This window comes from Brachyistius frenatus, unplaced genomic scaffold (genome assembly GCF_029030835.1).
Source record: "Brachyistius frenatus isolate BFR_SWC_R1_liver_20210118 unplaced genomic scaffold, ASM2903083v1 Contig_54, whole genome shotgun sequence".
NCBI classification, from domain to species: domain Eukaryota; kingdom Metazoa; phylum Chordata; class Actinopteri; family Embiotocidae; genus Brachyistius; species Brachyistius frenatus.
In genome coordinates this window covers 2,288,233-2,309,371 of record NW_027210653.1, presented here as the reverse complement: position 1 = coordinate 2,309,371, position 21,139 = coordinate 2,288,233, and the positions used below count along the sequence as shown (strand labels likewise).

Sequence of the window (21,139 nt, the reverse complement as noted above, 5' to 3'; positions counted from 1 at the left end):
CCTTGCCTCAAACCTCTTCTTTTTTCGGGGTTTTTTTTCATTTCAGTAGCGCATATTCAGCCGCTTTCCTTAGTGCATGAGCTGCGCTGCCAGGCTGAACAAGGCTGACAAATGCGCTACTGTGGCTTCGTTCTCCACTATATTTCTTTCATGTCAACATTCCCCTGCTTGTCAGCTTAATTTCTCAGACTTTTGCTCATTTTTCTCCCCAAAATCCCTGGCGTGACAGTAGGTATCCATTTTGTTTGATGGAGAGCCACCAAAGTCAACAGGGAGGGGATGCGAGCCACTCAATCTTTGGCTAGTTGACACAGATAGATGTCAAAAAAATTTTTTTTGTCAAGCGGGTCTAGCCCATATTATGAACAAGTAAACACAGACCGTTATCTTGTCTCCTGTGGCCTTTGGCACTTCAAGTCGACCCACCCGTAAAGGATAATTCATCACTGCTTGACTTTTATAAGCCATCATTTCCTTCCCATTATCATTTCTATTGATGATAATAATAACAGTTTATTGACACCCCCCAAACAAAAATTGTCCAATCAGAGCAGTAACTCGAACCTGATGTTAACATAGCATACATATGTTTGCTTGTATTAAGAGCCATAAAGGTTTTAAAAGGTTTTTTTTAAGAACTCTTATTTGAAGACGTTAGCAGACTTCAAAGGTCTTTGAAGACGGAAGACCTTTTTTTGGGGGGGATTTGGGGAAGTTTGCACTTCACTAACACAGCCAGACCATTTTCTCTGATACTTTGGTTATTTATTGGTTATTCCTCATCCTATGTAAAAAATTACTGATTGAAAATACAAAGAATAAAGCATAAACTTGATCTCTGTGTTGCTGATCGCAGTATAGTGTAGCATAATAACTTTTTGCCTGGGACATGCAGCTAGCCACAGCAGATAAAGGCTACTAAAGGCAGTTAACTGGCCAAATCAAGAGCCCATTGTTTCAAAAAGTGCCAAGATATAACAACTACAAAAAAATGAGACCCAATATATAATAAAAAAAAATATAACTAATATGTTAAGTTGCCATCTTGTAACACTAACTGTCAAACTCAAATGTGCTGCCAAGTGATACAGTCCACAGAGAACAAAAGCAGGGGAAGAAAAAAAAAAGTGCGGACTATCATGTTGCTGTCAGTGTGACGAGAAAAGTTTGTTCTGCAGACATGAGCTGACGTTGTTAATCATTCTGGCTGCTGTCTGACTCTCAGCCAAACTTAAATACATTTTTCTCTTCGATGGTGAGAACATTAACGCAGGTATCTGACTCCAGACACAAAAACACACTTTTTAAACTGTCGCCGTCCTCATTATTTTCAAATGTAAAAGTCACACAGCAGTATCTCCACATTCAGGACGAAGTACTTGGAATTAGACAAACACACGGACTGAGTCGTGTACACAGAGGAACAGCACTTCTTTCAAGAGTGCTGAGTAATTCCTACCATATATTTGGAGACTGTCCCTCTGAGCGCACATTGTTGGAACAAGTTAAGTGTTATGTTAACTGACAATAGTTTGTTTGGGAAAGAATTTCTTCTGCAGTTTGGGGTGAGATGAGTGCAGTTAACACCCTGACAACTGAATCTTTCCATTTCCGATGAACCGGCGTGGTCTTGCTTTATATATAAACTGACCCCTGTCGAAAGCAGGAGGAGCTACTTCTGGCTCCGCTGTTGCTGTGGAGCTAAATGATTTTACTGAGATAACAGAGCGCTTGTCAGCAGAGCCTATAGGGAGCCTTAATGCATAAACAGACTTATGGTATGCTGTCTCTCACTGTCGCTCAGCCTGCATGGGAGTGACCTGCCATGCTTCAGATACAATGAACAAACGCAAGCTCCTGGAACGCACATACGTGCAGAACAAATAAGGAAAACATAACAAAATCATAAGAATACAACACAAATATCACAGCAAACCTGGAAGTCCTTACAGGATACGACTATAAATAGAGACAGTAGAGACTTCATGAGTTAAACGGGCAGTCGCACGCACTGAAACATAAAGTTAAACAAACAGAGGCCCCTGTAGTGGAGTCACCCATGATGTCAGATAAATCTCCGATGGCGTGTTTAAGAGTTTAAATGGCGCCTCTGATCCGTCTCTTTAATACAGAGGGAATGTGGAGGACGAAATGTGCCAACTCGCCCCCATCCAACCTGCCCCTCTTCTCCAAACGCCACTTTGCCTGCATCCCAGATGTCAGGGACGTCACTCATCAAACCGCTCCCTCTCGTCGTCAATTACACAAGTATGACATGGATGCTTGAATACATTTTCCTGACGTGCTATCATTGTCGCAGGTCTCTGCAATCATCCTCCATTATTGGCATTAACTGCCGATCCCCGACACTCATTTTCCATTATCAATCATTCTGAAATGCATTTTCTAAGGTGTCATGTATGAGGTATTTTTGGTGGCATATTGACCTTTCCTGAGATATCTTGTTCTGTTCTTTTAGTTCCTAGAGCATCTGTCAGGGTTGTTGTCTGTCAGTCTTCTGGGATAATTGCCCCCTCTGGAATCTGTACATATTGACAAGACAATGGATGGACAACATTAAGCTGTCACATCAAGTTGACTGCATCATTGGAGACCGCTGGGGAATACACTGTTAGCTCTGATCTTTTCTGTGTCTCAGATATAGTTCCCTGGGGTGATTGTCATATTTAAAGGACCTCAGACAAATCACCGGGTTTCCCCAACTCGCCTGTCAGAGCCATCATGATGTTGTGGTTTTTCTGGCTGCAGGAGAATGTTGAGTCAAGTTGGGATATCTTGGAGAGTGTGCCAGACAGAGACTTGGGCCCTGTAAAGGTGAATTAAGTTATTGTCAGTGTCGATTCTGGTACTATAGGACAGCAACAATTGGACTGTTAAAAAACGTGACATTTTACGGATAGTGTTGGGTGTATTTAATAAATGTTGCTCTTAATGTCTCTCTAAATCCAGATGGACAGCATTAGCATTATCCAAATGTCTAATATTGGGTCTTGCCTATAACAGAGTGCAAGTTTATCATTTAACTATTTCATTTTCAGTTCTCTTTGTTGTTCTTTTCTCCTTAGTTGTCAACATACTGTACAGTAGAAGTTTACTCAGAGTCAAACTAATACTGCCTGATATTTTTAAACAAATGAAGATATGATTTTCTCAAACAGTTAAATTCCATCTATTAAGTCAGAAGGAATGATAAGAGGAGATGATTAAGCCTTGTTCTGAGGCTTTGCCAGATGCACACAGGCATCTGTCCAAACCTATGAATAGGATTAGCATGTAACTTTGCTCGTCTCCTTGCGCTTGGGATGCATAAAACTACAGGACTAAATCTTGGTATGCCAAAAGACAAAAATGTGCTTTGCCATTTTTTTCATGCATTTGAATTTTCCTTTTTTTTAATAACCTCAAACAATGCAGAGACATTGTACTTGTGCACAAGTGGCCAAACTTGCAATTTAACAGTTAATCATAAATGTATCATGTATTCATCTGATCTCTTTCTTTATTTTTTGATAAAAACAATTTTTTTATTGCAGTATCACATCATCATGTCGTCATATACATACAGCTGCTTTTGAAAGTACTCAGACGCCTTCACTTTTGAACACTTTATTGCCTTTAAATTGTAAATTAAATTTTAAATATATGAAATGGGCATTTATTCCCATCAGTCTACACTCAGTAATTAATCATATCAAAGGGAAAACATGTTTTTCACAGGAAAAAGATTCTCGAGTTTGATGAGTCAAAAACGGAACTATTTTGGCAGATCTCCAAGCACTTTGTCTGGCAAGCACCAGGCACTACTCATCATCTGGCTGATACCATCCCCACAGTGAAGCACAGTGGAGGTACCATCATGCTGTGCGGCTGTTTCTCTGCTGCGGGGACAAGGAGACTTTTATTGAGAGGAGAATGGTCAATGAGTGTAGATTTATGGGGAAAAAGGCAATTTTAATCATTTAAATTAAATGATCAACACTATAAAGTGTGCAGTAGGTGAAGGGGTCTGACCACTTTATGAAGTGACTGTACATGAACACACATTGCGCAGGGCAGATGCTCTAATTATATTAGTTGTACAGCTCTGGAAGTTTATAAAAACATGTCTTCATTAAATAGATGAGTGTGTAAAATTAATCATCTCTGTCAAGAAAGAGGGAAGTACAGATGTAATGTAACAAACACAATGAGAGGTTTATGAACCTCAATGCTGTGGTCATGTATCATTGTGAGTCTACACAGCATTAAGGCCTTTGAAGGTCGTAATTACAGGATTTAGAGTCTATAATATATGAATGTGTTTCATCTTCATCAGCTTAATCTGCAACATTCCTTTTTATCAGCTGATGGAGCGCAACCATGGCTACAGCGCTTTAGTGTTAAAGGAGGGGCCACTGTCGTGCACACACTGCAAAGAAAAAGCAGTTGACAATAAGTTAAAGTCTGTGTAACTGGCAGAAAGCTCAGCTTACTGGTAAACATCCAAAATTATTTTCACTTTTGCCCAGTGTGCAGCTGCCTTCCAGTAATGCACAACACAATTGAAGAATGGAGTGTTGATTATGGAGCCGAGCGCTGGATACTTAAAGATGCCACGCTGTAAGCAGGGCATCATTTCATTATTAGCCTCGCTGCTAGCCAGATGAGATCAGGGCTCGAGAATGCCACAGAATTTGGAAATTAAGACTATTCGATGGTCGGGCAACTCCGCAAATGAGGGGCTTAATTTGGGAGCAGGAATGCTCCAGTAATTCGGTGGTAACCGCAGCTCTGGAGAGGACTAGTGCTTTCATAGCGCATGTTGATGCCGGTGAAAACAGTTTAGGAAACTCTGCGGAACAAATTTGTTGGCCTTTGCCGTGGTATGAGAATTGAGTCTTCGCAGATTGCAATTACTCTCTCCCACTTATTTTGCTGGTAAAGAAGTCATTTTGCGGCACCTTGCTGAACACCCCCAAGTTTTAATTTGTTTGGCCTTCAGTGATGTGTGGTCAGGATTCAGGCCAACAGCTTGCCAGGTTTGTGCTTTGTCTCCTTCAAAGAAAACAGCAATTACTGGATTGGTCTTCTGGGAGGTCTGGCATGGACTGCCTGCATGCATTTCATGGAGGAATCCATGTTTGGGGCAGTTCTGCAAAGATTTACAGTGGCATGTTGTATTGAATCATGGATAAAATTGGAGAAATGAACACGTCTCTGACCAATGCTACTTGATTGTTGGCCCTTAAAAACACCAAAATCCCAGCTCTGGCCCCACAAGTCAATGGTCAAAAGAAATATCATTGAACATGCATTTTTCTGTCTATTGGGATTGTTTTTGGAATTCATGTGTTACACTCATCAAAAGATACTAAACATTAACAGCACAGTCCAGAAATATTTGCAAGATAACGTTTCTGTTTATTTTTGGAGATGCAGTAAGATGGTAGATTTTAGCTCCCAAATCAGTATCAACTCGTTCATCAAATGAGCAAATCAAGGAATCTTAAAATTTGGCACAAACCTTTTCCTTGGTCGATTCTTGTCCGTGGCCAATCAGGATCATTGATATCAATACCCCTTAAAGGCACAGACATAAAACAGCAATTTCTTGTCAGGACTCCAGAGACAAGCTTCAAAGCAATTAAAAACTACATTGAGATTGTTTTTGGTACCTAAAACTACAAAAATATCTTCTTATCAAGATTGCTAATAAAACCTCTGAAAAGTGTAAACATGGGACCTTTAATTCAACTCCAGCTCTCTTTAGGGGTTATTTTCCTTATGAGTGGCTCAACGCTAAAACCTGAATGGAAAGTTAACAGACTTTGTGGGGCGCCACTACAAAATCCCATGTAAACCGTTATCATCAATCATCTAGTCACAGTCACCTTTATGTGTGAAATTACGCCAGTGTTTTAAATCAGTCGTGCAGCAGCACGCAAGCACTAAACAATGAACTCGTTGGCCTGCTACGTGTGGAACATTGTGTTGTAATTGTGCCACCCAGCTGTCTATTTTAATCCTTCTACGAATTGATATGATGAAGGAGGACAGATGTTTGTCTGCGGTACACTGTAAGGTTTTGAATGAAACTATGAGTTGAAATCCACTGCTTAGTCATGGCTCTCTCAAACACACCACTGCACCATGCATCTCTGTGGCTTCTTTGGTCATGGCGGGCGGCCTTGTGTTCACACACTTGCTATCACACACAGCTTCATTACTGATAAAAGTCAGCGTCACGGTTACTTAACACCACCGCAAGGATCGGCAGACGGGCCAGTGAATCGATCGCACTAATGAAAAGCTGTGAGGGAGAGCTGTCACAGCTGCTGCAGACTCCCCTCAGCTCATGTCTGATGGCTGGACAGTTGGACAGCTGCCAGTGTTGTGTTGATGTGATGGGATACAGCAGTCACTCTCTCACTCTGCAGTACGGGTGGTTTCAGTGACCTAAAAATGTACAGTGCAGCAAACAGACCACAAATAGAAAGTCTTCATTTGTTGTGATCCTGAGGCATTTATTTTGCTCAGATTCTGCACAGATAAGGATGTACTTGTATCCCTGCCGAGATGGTTTATTAAGACCGTTTACCTCTGATCCCCCCCCTATTATAATTAATAACATTTAGATGCTCCTTTTGGTGGGAAGCTGCATGATGGATTTGGTCAATCTGAGCCTATAAGGCCTGTGAGACAGAGGAGCAGAAGACGGATGATTTCGGTAAACCATCTCCTCCTGTGAAAACGTAACTCAGTCAGGATTTGTCCACCCTTGCTCACTTGAGTTTCACACTCTTACATAACTTTCCCATCTGTGTTACATGGTAGAATCAGCTATGCTAAAGGGCCAAGGCCATCCATCATGGGCAGAGGCAGTAATTCAGAAAAACAAGTGACTTTTTTGTCTTGAAGTGGGCGTGATGGAAGATGCAAACTGGGTGGATGTCTGAAAGCAGCGCTGTTACATCAGGCTTCTTTTTCTTTTCACTCACTGTGTGGAGAATTTGGCCCAACAAAGTTCAGTTTATAGGGGAATATTTAAAACTATTTTTGATGGATCAAAACAAAGGATAGTGCTTTTAAATTTGAATATTTCATTTTCATGAACATATGAGTTTGAGTTAATTAAATAATTTTAAATAATGTTAATTTAAGGCATGTACAACATTGTTTCTCAATCTCATGCCCACCTCTCCGTCCTTGTACTTCCGCAGTCACTAGCCTTTAGTAGCTTTTAACTTCAACATCAATGTCCTGCAGTGATGTTGCAGAACTTGGTCTACTGCAGGAAAACGTGTTTCAGGAAATGACCTGTGATGCATCCGGATGTCGTCTTCCCGTCACTGCTTGGTCACTGCCATTATTGCGAGCCTGTCAATGTTTCCTGCAGCTGGTATATACTGTACGACGTGCAGGGTCAGGAGTGTCGGTCGCTCCTCCGCCTCTTGTCTTTGTACTTTACTGTTTGTTTAACTAGACCTGCTTTAACTTTGTGGCACAGGATACACAAGTTTTTCTCCTTCATACCAGACCGTGTTTAGATTTAAAGCTGTGTCAGATTTTTGGGCCAATTATCAACAAACTGAAAGTCGCACACATTTGACTTGATATTTCTTCATGAAATTGATACTGCTGTTGTTTTAGTAAGCAGTATTAATTAATTATATTTTTTTGCTTAAAAAGGTTGATTAGAGAGACTGAAGAAAAACAATGCCAGGCCCTAAAACCAAAACAATGAGCTGAAAGACACTACACTGCTCTTTACAGCAGAGGGAGATTGCAGAGAACTTTCTGTGTTCTTCACTACAAGTGACAATTTGTACTTCACATGTATATACCTGATTCAATACATATATACAGGATAATGACCAAATGAAGCTTTAAACAATATTCAGAACAGAAATGAATGTGAAATTAAAGAAATATGGTTAAATAAACATTGTAATATCTATTATACAACTGCCAACTGAAATTGATACACTTTATTTTACTTGGTCATTTATTTTATTATTTATTTTACTTATTTGGCTTCTTTTGTCTTTAACAGTAAATGCAATGCTCATTTCTACTTTGTTTGTATTCCTGTCAATTGAAAGTTTTTCTCAAGATTGCTCAGGTGCACTGAGCCATTACACGGACAGAAATGTTGCTATTGCTCCCAAGAGGTCTGTAAACATTAAATCAGAACGATATTTGAGTGGGTCTTTCTTCTCCAGCTCAAAGGGGACCAAAGAGGATCTCTGCACTGCGCTGATATTCTGTGTCAAATCAGCACCTTCACGGCTATTACAGAGAGATCCTATTGACTTTGTATTCAACTCCCACTGAAGGAGAACCATGCAGTAGCGTCGCAGTGGTATACAGTGGGCGTTGTATTAAGAAAAAAGTGTTTTGGTTTTGCGGTCTTCCAGTGTGCTCCGTTACTCACATTGTCACTGCACTCCATGCTGTTCTTTGAGCCGACAGAGCTCTTTTGAGGGCTTCATTAAAAACCTCCACATTAAATATAAGAGCGGTTGTTACCTGAGCAGGCAAACCACACGATGGTCTGGTACAGAGATTAATGTTGAACTAATTCTGCATTGAGATGTTTCCCTGCTGGCTAATGGGATACAAAGGCTTCAGCACTAGATTTCATAAGCCCATCCGCACTGACTGTACTTCATCCAGAGTTTGTTGGCTTTAGGTCGTCCCGCCACATAATTAGCTCCCCACTCAAGTAGAAACTCCACGATGAACCCTCATGGCCTCACACATGGTCAACAAGTGGACTAACCTGTCTACTTAGCAGGAAATAAGCTACTTGCTAATGTTGAACACTTGGACGGGTCAAGCGCTCAGGTTGCAGTCAGCCCGTGGTCAGCTCAGCAGTGACGAGTTGTGATTTATTGTGAAGGCACAGCCGGTGTGAGCATTACTGTATTTGGTCTCTGTTTGTACTGTAGGATGATATTTTGCGGTTAGACGGGGATTCTTGCAAAAGCCAGAGGATAGTTGAAGAAAAATGTCTGGTGACAACTGCGGAATCAAATGATCGATGATGACCTCTTCAGATGAGTTATCCTGTTGCCGTAGACAGAGGAACGATGGGACACAGTCAGTGGAGTCCATTCACACGGGGGAGCTGGGGGCCTGTTTCTGGGACTATTTCGTCCCTAAACAGTGAACCGAATTCCCTCGCCTACATCAAGGAGGAAGGTAGGAATAGTTAAATATGTGGGGAAATATGCTCATTTTTCTTGCAGAGATAAATGAGAAGAAAAAAAAACACTTATTGTCATTTTTACATTACAGTTTGTACACAGGCTAAACAAATGAGATACAACATGTTTATCAGTGAGCTCTTCATCTGAATTTTAAAGAGAGGTAGGCTTGCTTCTTCACCTTGTTTTTACTTATTATGCTAAGCTAACCACCTTGTGACTCCAGCTACATACATACGACATGTGAATAAGTGTATGTCCCGACATACCAAAGTATTTCTTAAATATTTCCATCCATCCATCCATTATCTATACAGTCTTTATCCTGTACAGGGTCAGCTGGAGCCTATCCAAGCTGACTATAGGTGAAGGTGGGGCACACCCACATCACAAGGCCAACACGGAAAAAAAAAAAAAAATCGCACAGGGAGAACAAGCACAAAGAAAGGCCAGCCCCACCCAACCAGCAGGTTCAAACCCTCAACCCTCTGGCTGTGCCAACTGCTTTACCAACATGCTGCCCTCCTTTTATATGAACTTTTTCAACTGTCCTGCTTTTAAGCTATCATTTCAATACATATAAAATAGAAATACAAAATTCACACCTTTTTAATTAAACCACTCACAAATACTGAAAATGTATTTATTAAATATAGTGACAAAAACTATTTGACAGATTTACAAAGATGTAAATAGTCCATTCATGCTCTAAATGCAAAGCTTATCAATGTATATTTACAGTTTCATAGACTTCATATGACCAACAGTCACAGTGGCAGTATTGATAATCGTAACAGTCAGGTGTGGGAGGTGCTGATGTCTTGATAACTGCTTCCTGTCGGATGACGAACCAATCACCTAAAAGGAGAAAAGGAAATCATAATCACTCGCAATGAATACAACCCGCTGTAATGTTAGATTATATGGCAGGTTCAGCCATGAGTCACTGTACTCTGTGCAGACTGGCAGGTTTACAACACACGTCAATGGAACAACTGTGCTTACGCATGAGGAAGAACTTGCTTGCGTCTGCATTGATAATAGGAACAATTTGAAAATGTGTATTGTTTTACTGTGACGGATTAGCATTGAACCTTTACACTTAAACCTCTGCTGGAGTCTGGAATCTTTTTACAGTTGAACAAAATTGCATGACATTTATATTAACGAATGTATTAATGGGTACATATGGGATTGCACAGGCACACTAAATATGCACTGTAACAAAACATTAAAAAGTTACATTGCTTGATCAAAATCAGCACCTGAGTTTTGCACATTTTTGTGAGCGCTGGTCCACGCGCACTGTGTTTCTCTGTGGACATAAGAAGGCGCACTTCAAATTTTGTGTCAAACTCGACCACAGAAACCCTTAAAATCCTTTAGGAAGCCTGCAGCAATGAGACTGGAGGTTTCTTTTGAGTGACATTTCCGAACGGTGGAACGTCACTGTTCAAAACTAAAAAAGGCGCATCAGGTCATGCATGCAACTAGGTGGGTTTTCTTTGATATTCATGGACTCGTGCACTGTGAATTTGTCCCCCAGGGTCAGACCGTCAACACCCTGATGTTCTGAGGCCTCTGAGGGAAAACATTCAGTGCAAATGACCTGAAGTGTGGCGCGATGGCACTTGGGTTATCCAACATGACAATGCTCGAGTTTCTCGCCCACAACAACACGATCCCCAACATTTTTTCTCACCACATTTTGCATCCTGCTACTTCTTTCTGCTCCCCAATAATTTGTCACAAACTTTGATTTGCGCGTTACTCCGGTGCAGTTTTTTTGATCAAGCCCCAAAACTTACGAAGGGTAGATCTTCTCTGTGATTCGTGCTCGTCACGATGCAGCACACCGTTTGCGTTCAACAGGAGTAGTCTCTGAACTTATCGATCCACCCTCGTATATATTATTTTTCATGTTTTCTACAAATCATTAAACATAAGGGACCTGAAATAGTTTGAATTTTGCAGCGTGTTCTGTTCTGATAATGCAAAACAAGAAGCAACATGAAACTAGTTCTTACCTATTTCTTGTCGTTTGCTAACTTGAAGACCATCAAGGCAAACACATCCTCTCAGTGACTCCCAAGTTCCTGGCAGGTGTCATGGATGTCTAATGAGTTTTTTCTGTCAGAGATCATCCTCCCGATGTGCAGCCAGCTCCTCACAAAGGCCAAATCTGGAGGGTACCAATCTTTGGAGCTCCTCTTCACACTTTGATACTTTTGGGCTTCTTTGACACATTTGAATGCGCACAGGACAGATGTGAGCCTTTGACTTTCAGGTGGAATGATCGGTTCCACTGCCATGGCTTTTAGAAAGCAGAAGTAAATCCCTCACATCAGAGCGCAGTCTTCTTTGTGTCTGTTGTTCTAAAAGGACTGCACAGCCTATTTATACAGTGAGTGGAGTGGAAAAACTGGTTGTGCAAACCAATCTATTGCTCAACATGTCAAAGTCTTGTGTCTATTGACACCTCCAGTGACGTCTCCAGGTTATAAGACGTCGGCCAGGGCCCAATATAATTTTTATAAACCTTATCTTCCAGTTCCTTTGTCACTGATAACTATATATGGGCATAATACACCACACCAAAACATGGTCATGCGACTATTGTCCTCATATAACAATTTTACGATAATTTACTCTTCGTCTTCCCCTTACACAATCCACATGAAGTAATTATGGAAAAATGGATTACCTTTTTTGGAAACATCATGTAGAATGGCTAATCCGAGTGGTAAACATCAGTTTGCTGCATGCTGCAGTTTGCTGCATGCTGCAATTTGCAGGATCAGACTGCACAATCTGTATCAGTAAGTGGAGGGAGAAAATTATTTGAATGGTCAGGGAGGCGCCAGGAGTTTCCCACTGTTTTCCAAAATGTTGAAATGTGTCAATAAAGCTGACATTGTGATGGATGTATAGGTGACATTGAGGTTGTCTGTATGTCTGTGGGTTTTCTCCAGGTCCTGCAATTTCCCGCTATTTAAAAACGTGCACCTAAAATGCTGAACATGTATAGATTAAACTGTGGGAGCGTGCTAGCATTAGCATGTAGCTCTGCTGTGCCCAACAGCCTAACAGAGCTGCAGCGTAGCTGGAGACCCTTTGGCCTCGTGTCATGTTTTTTTGTTTTCAGCAAAATGTGGCACTTGTTAGCTGCAAATTTCAGAATGCACTGCGTAACCATCCATGTCCATTCTTGGGATACCCAAATAAACGGAAAGGCCAGTCTGTAATCCTATAAAAGGTTTTTTACAATGCTCTGCTCTTCTTATTCATTTGGTTTACACTTTGAACTGATCTGTTCCTGTATTGTGTTCTGCCCAGTATCCCGTTTCAACAGGAAATATATCAAATTATAAGTAAAGCGTGCTGGTCCATGAGGACTTTGAAAAGCTGTGTCAAAGAAGTGCTCATGCATCATTAGGAAGGTGTTACGCATCGTTATGAGACATTAAAACATGGGAGAAACAGAGCGTGAACCCAAAGAGATGTGATGACAGTGCCAGAAAAAAATTTCATTTATCAAAAGGTCGATTATTTTGTTTTTTCTTCTCTCACCCTGAGGCTTATTATTACTTGTGCTGTTCAAGATGAGAAGTGGTGGGAGTTGAGGATTGCTGCAATGAAGACAAGTTGAGCTCCTAGCATCTCTTCTTTACATGTTCGCGGGACAAACTGCACTTGGGAGACAGAGACCAGTAAATCAAGTTGAGAGAAATCTGGCAGCGAGATCGGGGAGATGGTACATCAAAGACTGCCAGAGGAATCAGAGAAGGTGATGAGAGTGATGTTTCAGTTTTATTTAGTTTTCTCAGGAAGCTTAGTCATGAGCTGTTGCGTTGCAGGTATCCTGTGTGATTGTCTGCAGTGAAAATTGTAACCAGGAGGGTCTTTGCCTCTTTTACATTGAAGGGTGTCTTGTTGCCTGAACTGGACCAAGACTCTGTCACAACCTCTATGATGCTTATCGGTCCTGAACTCCTGAGGTAGTCTTGTGGTTTAATGAGTAAATATTAAGCTAAGTGCTCATAATACAGTGATTCCTTCACGGTGAGCGGAAAACTCTTCTAACGGATCGATGTGTGGGGGCCACGGACGCCCTGTGATGAGAAAAAAAGGCACCTTTCCTTCTTGCTCATGAAAGAGGAGCAGAGGAGAGGAAAAGAAAAGAAGGCCACAACGTTCCCTCCTCCAAAATGTGTTAAGTGAAAGCTCACATAAATCCCACTGAAAGTGGATTAGCAAAAATATCTTTTCCTCTTGAGTTTCATTCAGACAGGAGCCAGTCTTGAAGAAGGGTTGTCCTTATCTAAACACTGGATGGAATCTTATTAATCAAAGGCAGCAGTGCACGAAACACAAGTCTGAGTTTTGGACTAGTGCAGCATGGCAAAAGTCACTAGTTTTTCACAGTTTCCACCCAAACATTGGAAGCTGGCACCACGTTATAGGAAAGCTCAATTATAATATCGGGTTGGATGTTATTACTGTTGATTATGCGCTTTTGAAGACCCGATTTGCCCCTGAGTTCACTTCCTCCCCTCTCCACTGGTTGAGCGTGCTCTTTGAAATCGAACTCGCCTTGGAGGTTAATGAATCACCGGCCTGGTTCCCTGTTTTGCTTTCACCCTTGCTCTTTGTGACATTGACACACACACACACACACACACACACACACACACACACACACACACACACACACACACACACACACACACACACACACACACACACACACACACACACACACACACACTGTACTCGGGCTCAGCTTGCAGCTTTGCAGAGTTGGGATACCAGTTGGAGTTGGTTCCTACAAAGACTACAGACTAGGAGTGTTTTCTTAACCTCTGTCATGTTCATTAGGAATATATTTAAACTTTAGTTCATGCATGTTAACGAACTAACACACACGTTAGATCCCACAGAGGAGCGATCTCCTCGTTGTGGTGTTAAATGGAGTTCACAGGACTCACAGGGAAAGGGTTTCTTCTGTTACCAAAATTTCAGGTATGCTTTTATTTTCGTAGCAAACACTTGGCACATTGTTTATTTGATCTTGTTATGATGTTTTTTTTTAAAAAGAAAAAGTATTAAATATATCCTGTGTCCTTTCTAGATTGGGGGAATTATTATCTACCGGTGTACATCTCAATGATGTTAACTTCAGTGAACTCTACTCAAAGAAAATTGTGAAATTACAATTATTTTTTTTTTTAAAGTAGATGTAAATAAAAAATAAAATGTTTTCTCATTATATTCTAAACTTAAAATGCTCCAAAACCCACCAAAATTCTATCCCACTTACCTGATTTGAGCTTTTTGTAGGTCTGCAAAAGCATGATTCATGTTTTCATGGTAATGTTTAGGCAACTCAAGCTCTTGTTTAAAATAACATTGACTGACTTTGACCACATGGGGCCAGTACAACAAGCAGTAAACACAAATTTGATATTGTGTATTAAGTTCTACTAGCATGTATACGAATACTACATTGTTTTCATAAGGCACGGCGATATTTGCATCAATTTGGAGTCGTGTTTCTGCCCAGCTGCTGAGTGCAAGTCACTTTTAGCTCTGTTTTGATCTCCTCCAACTTCCAAGGGAAATATCTAGCTCTTGAGCAAATAAATAGCTCCAATATGTGCACTAGTTATTTGCCTCATTTGTTTTTTCGTGCAGTTAGCATCTGGTGTTTTTTTTTAGAGTATTAGTGGAACTGAAAGCAGCACAAATTCAAATCACATTTCACAAAGAGCTCTTATAGTTCGATGTACTTTGTTGGAGATACCATGTGCAAATAAAGGATAATGCTATGATAATGTTAGCATAACTCAGTACATCATGTCTTCTGCCAGTTCCTAATTTTGTCGTCCAGTGGGGGTGTTCAGGATGCTTGACATTGGCACTGAACAGCCAGCTTGTTTTCTTTGGGAAACGAGTTGATAGATCCCCCTTTTAGGACTCCAACGAGGGAGAGTGTACCTGCCATGCACCATTAGCCTGTAGCTCACTCCAGTTCCAGCACTTCTTTAAGGAGGACAGATGCACTTTTCAAAATGAAGGCAATGAAGGAAATGTCTGTCAGATTTGTGTGGTCTTAACACACTAAAAGTGTGTGAGAAAATAATTTCTGTATTCGGGGAAGGCGTAAAAAAAAAAAAAAACCTCCTGAGAAAAAAACAATCGGCGTGTCCATCTCAGTGGGGCCTCCGTTTAGCCTTGAGCAAGGACATCTGGTCACTCAAGTTGTTTTCAGTCCATCGTAGCTGACACACACACATTGGTGTTTGCATGCCTGACTTATGTTTGCCTTACCCCTGACTTGTGGTTGTGCAACATTTTAATTTTCAGCATTGATGGCAGAAAGGACACGCTTCACCGCAGTGTAAGTCGTGTCGGTTCAGCTCTTGGTTTCCCATGTTAAATGCAACTGAATTCACTTGTGTGTATAGTTTCAAGTTCTTTAAACTGTTGAGACACTGTTGAGAAACGTGCTGTATTAAATTACCAGCAGTATGTTTTACCACTTTCTCACAAGTATAAGCTGAGTTTTCACACTCCATCGTCTCATTCCTGACCACCGCGTACAGCCACATTGCATGTGGCTAATTAGAACTGGTCTAATGTAAAATGTTTTCTTTCTATTCATCTTCAGAAACAGATAAACTAACATATTACATGTGGTCTAACAGCTGCCACATCTGCAGATACATGACCAACAAAAATGTGCCTGTACATTATGGTCTTTGTCATTCAAGCAGGCTTATGCCCCACATTGTACTGCAGTGACTTGTTGTTACAGAAACCTCAACAGTCTAAGTGACTGCAGCTAAGCAGCGCTGAGTGGAGGGCTTTAAACCAGATTTGATTTGTCTTATTTAAGAGCTCATCCTGTGGCTCTTTCCCACAGAAAGCTGCTGCAAGTTTTGCTGCAGTTGCTTAGCAGCACTTTTTTATTTTTTTTTGCACCACAACTGAAAATCTGCAACCCCCGACAATGTGAAGAACCTCAAAACCCACATCCCCTGTTCTGTTCGTACTGCTGTCACACAGGCCCGGGAGGCAGTCAGTTGAACCGGGTCATTACAGGGTGTTTATGACCCACGGAGAGCAGCTGAGGGCCCCCTGCGCTGTCAATTTGTGCATCCTTGAGAATGCGGGGCCCCGCTGTGCTGTTAATGGGCCCTATCCAAGATGCCCCTCACAACACCCTCCAGCAGTCTGCCCTGAAGACGTGGGTTACTACGTCTTGTGATATCAGATCTCTTCTGCTGTGAATTCCTCCGGAGCCTGTAACCATTGCCATCATCAAGAGGGATGTGTGGTTGAGAGAGCAAACCAAAAGAAAAAAACAGTAATTGTTCAGTTCAGAAACTAAAATCCTACTTAAATTTACCATCATTGCTCCCAGTAATTGTTCAGTTCAGAAACTAAAATCCTACTTAAATTTACCATCATTGCTCCCAAGCAGAGTGGGGAAATCTAGTGGAAACACTATAGCATAACAACTAAAAACTCATTGCACACTTCAATAATAAACAAAACCCTTTTCTTCACCTGCATCACACTACCGCCGTACATTTTCTGAAGAAATGCTGTTCATTTTTCACCTTTGTGGTACAAATGAGTGTAAAGGTGCACACTTTCAGAGACTCGTTAAAGGCGTTCACACAGAAGTAGTTATGTGAGGAATTAGAGCTCCATTAAGAAGTTCAAACCCTGCCTTACTTTTACACTCCGCACATCTATGAAATTACCATGTGAAATGGGCGTGATTGTATGAAAGTTGCGTAATTGTCTTACAAAAACAGCATGATACAGAGTGGTGTTTAAGACTGTGAGAAAACAAAAGTCAACATGGATTTCTTGTAAGTAATGTAAGTAAGTTACGTAATGTATGTTTTTAACTTACTTGTGGTTTGCAATGTTACTTGCATGAAATTAAGTTATTTTAACCCAAACCATGATCCCTTCCTAAACCTAACCACGTGGTTTTTGCTGCCTAAACCTATAAGTCACCTAACTTTTCACGCCTAAGTGAGGCAAAACGTAACACTGACACGGTGTTCCAGTGGACTGACAGGTATATAACGTATGGTAGCGGGACACGGGGTTGCATTTTCTCATCAGACAAGAACATTGTTTAAAGCTTAATGAGGCCTTTGCATCCATAAACTGCCCGACCAGAGCTCCTGGCTCCTGTTTGCCGTGCTGCCCCTTTGGTTTGTCTGTTTCACTTCTGTTGACTTACAGGACTTTTGTGACTGTATATTTGTTTTTTTAGGTTGCCGTGTGGGCCAACAATGGCGAAGCAGTGTTCATCAGGGAGTTCACTCTGATTCGACGAGATCACCTTCCTGAAGAGCCTCTCCACGACAGCAGTCAAAAACCAGAAGACCCGGTAAGTTTCTGAATTCAAAAGAAGAAAAAAACCACTTACTCTGGAGTGTTTTTTCTTTTTCTTTCAAACATAAACTCCGGCTTTCGTTCCTTTATAACTTACATGAAAAACAAATTGAGATGTCATATAATACTAAATCAGCTAATAAATCTATCACAGTGTGTTTAATGTTGCACACCACACCAGAGGAGTGAATAATCATCGAGTTTGTACCTCAGTAATGAATGCAAGTGAATGATGATCGTGGGACCTCGGGAGGGGAGGTGTAATCTGACTGCAGGCTGACCTAGCTTGATGCAAAACAGGGCAGCACATACAAACACACACACACACACACACACACACACACACACACACACACACACACACACACACACACACACACACACACACACACACACACACACACACACACACACACACACACACACACACACACACACACACACACACGTAATACTCGTTACATGTCCGAGGGTGGGGTGCTTTTTTTTTTGCAGCAGCAGCACATTACTCCCACTCTGTCATCACCTTTGAGGAGACATGAGTCCTGCCCGTAGCAGCTTTCTGAAGACAGTCTCGCACACAGATGTTTTATCTAATTGGGTGTTTTGGAAGCTGCAGTTGTTAGTGTGGAGCTCATCATTCCTTTGTGATGGGATTGGTTCTGGCGCAATTTTACAGCAAACTGTTAAAACTGATTAAAGGTTTGAGGACAGTATTTCGTTATCGCAGTCTTAAGACGATTTCTAATGTTGCACGTTTCTATTTGCTGTGAGGATATTATATAATTGATCTGACTTCTACTCACATTTTTCTGGTTTATGTGCATTTATATATGACCACAGTCATAGTGAGGTGAAAGGTGAAAAGTCCCTCAGCACACCTTTCACAAGTGTCCACGCTTCACTGAATGACCATTTGACTCTAACATACTGAATATTCAGCAGCCTTCATCGCCCACTGAACACTTAATCAAATACAGTGGCATTTCTTTTGAAACAAAGGATCTGCTTGAACTCTGCATCACACTTTCCAGCAGGATCACGAGGACTTGTGTGTAGATTCACATGTGCTGGACGGCCTCACAGATCGGTGGTGGGCAGAGATGGTTCCAGGTTCTGTCTGTAGAGTTTGCCCCACCTGGTATAATTAAGTGATTTATATTTGCCAGTATTTGTCATCTGTCTTTGCTTTTTACGTGCTCGTCTAAATCCCAAAGTCAGACTTCATGGAAAAAAACATTTAAAAACTATTAAAAGTCCGTAATTTAAATACTGTGGTACAGGCTTTTAGTGCTGTAGTTACAAACCACAAACAGCTATCGTTATGTCATTTGGATTTCTTGTTGTAACCAAGTGGCAGTGTGATTTATGATGCACTGACCTCAGGAACATATTTGAATTAGCATCAGCTGTTTTTTGAGTGATTTTCAAGCCAAACATCATACAAAGGGTTTTTATATATCTACTCCTACATACTGTTTTCATGCTATCTAAGCCTCACTTACTCTTTATTGGTTTCTTTAAAATGATTTTGTTTGCGTTATATTTATCATGGACACACAGGCGCTCTGGTAGTGACAAAATATTGGATTGATCCCCTTTTACTGGAAATCAAAGAATTAGCTTGACGATTTGGGAAAGGACAGACGAATTTGAACAGAAGCCCGACAGAAAGCTGCAGTATGACCTTTTTAAGACTGATGCCATTACAAAAGAGGAGAGATGAAGATGTCAGTGTGCAGGTTGACTTTTATTGCAATTTCAAGGTCAGAAGAAGAGAAATCAGTAGCTCTAAAACTGGATGTAGGAGTCCCCAAGTATTTATTTGATTGGCAGAATAGAAAAAGGTGTTTTCTTAAACTGAACTGTTCTTTGCTGCATATGTGATGCTAACGTGTTCAGATGAGGAGCCTACAGACTCCCAGGAGCCACACTTGCGATTCCTTTCAGCACTCAGCTGGTTTCAGTCTCTGTGCGCCTGTAGCGCTGTTCTATGTTGGATGTCGGTTCAATATTAAGCTTGATTCAAAGCCAAGATAAACGCAGCTTAATTAGCGAGCAACCCAGGAAGCGGATCTGTGACTCAAGTGTATTCGCTTTCTCTTGTTTAACTTTCATGACTATGTGCCTGGGTCAGTCGGTGGGCAATACGACTGACCTCCCCAGCACCCTCTACCCAATCCCCCAAGAGGGCCACAGATGAATTGTTCCCTCCAAAGGCAAGTGTTTTTCCTGGCAGCCTCCGTGCGAGCTACTTCGATGGAATAGAGCTGTCTTACACAGCTAAGGGCCAAACATACCTCTGTAAATTAACCCAGATTCATTATGTGATGGCAGGCATTTACTGCAGAGCTTCAGTAACGTCAGCATTCATAAACAGATATTAAGTCAGTTTACCGGGTTGAGAAGTTCCTTATCAAAGTGTGCGGGGGGTCCGATGGCTGAAATGTTGGCTGCTGAGTCTGAGAAAGTTTTTTTTGGTCTGTGAAACAAGACTGAATAAGTAAGACTGTGAAGATAAACAGAGAGGCGGCTCATAAATCTAGCTATTCCCACTCATTGTTTTGCCATTAATTGAATTCACTTTCCAGCATGTTTGCTGCACTTTAAAGAACTTTGGCTGGCTAAAAATCTTCAAAATAAACATTAAAATGATGACTTTTGAAAACGTTTCAATTGCCAATTGTGTTTAACCGCAAAGAGAAAACAAATCTAGCAGTTTGAAACTCAATCGCCATTGAGGTGCCTCTTGTAGGCGATAGGCGATACAGGGGTGGCAGCTACCACTCCACCTTGGGGAGATTGACAGAGAAAAAAAGAAAGCACGACAGAGATCACGTACTGTAAACATAAAAGTTGGGACAAAGAAACTGCCTTTGGATAAAAAAGGAGAACGGAGTTAGAAAGACGCACCACACGGTTTTCTCCTCAGCCGCTACCGTCTAGACGGTAAATATGATCATCCTGTCAACAGGCAACTTTAAAGTGGGTTTCTGAAAGCTGATCCTACATTCACCAGATGAATTTGCGCGTGTGCGTCGGTTTCTACTGTGTTTGTGTGATAGTGAAATTTCCCACCCGCAGTGCTGACCTCACATGAAAACATATTCCTTTCACTTCTTTGAAATAAAAACAAATCCAAACTGTAACATAAATCTGTTATGTCAAGTTATGTTTAAATCTGATTTCATTGGATTTGTTGGCCACTAGAGGGCAGCAGAACAAGCTGAAAACACTACATATGGCAGGTCCCCAGGAACAACGCTGGGCCGGACGATGATCTTGGCATGACGGACACGTATTCATCACATGATGCACACTGGCCCAAAAAAACATGTTTCCCACACACAACCCTTGGAAGAGGAGCAGCTGTGAAACAGTGAATACATCTGAGAATTACAAACGCGACAAAATGACTCTTTTGGGCATCAGAATTTGATCCATTTGGTTTAATAACATTTGGAAATACTATAGACGTGTTTGATTATTTTATTTAAGCCCATTTGTGT

At 41.2% G+C, this 21,139-nt stretch overlaps 1 protein-coding gene and 1 long non-coding RNA gene across 2 annotated transcripts in view; one reads left to right on the top strand and one right to left on the bottom strand.

The window, feature by feature from the left end:
- Positions 1–21,139, top strand: part of LOC138624734 (ADAMTS-like protein 1) — a 93,528-nt gene that overhangs the window by 18,129 nt on the left and 54,260 nt on the right. The window contains exon 2 of the mRNA XM_069705188.1: positions 17,509–17,625. Coding sequence (XP_069561289.1) covers positions 17,509–17,625 — 117 coding nt within the window. The remainder of the gene's footprint in view (positions 1–17,508; positions 17,626–21,139) is intronic.
- Positions 9,839–11,567, bottom strand: LOC138624750 (uncharacterized). The gene is made up of 2 exons (XR_011311183.1): positions 11,237–11,567; positions 9,839–10,067 (listed from the first exon to the last, which is right to left on the bottom strand). It is a non-coding gene; the product is annotated as an uncharacterized lncRNA (long non-coding RNA).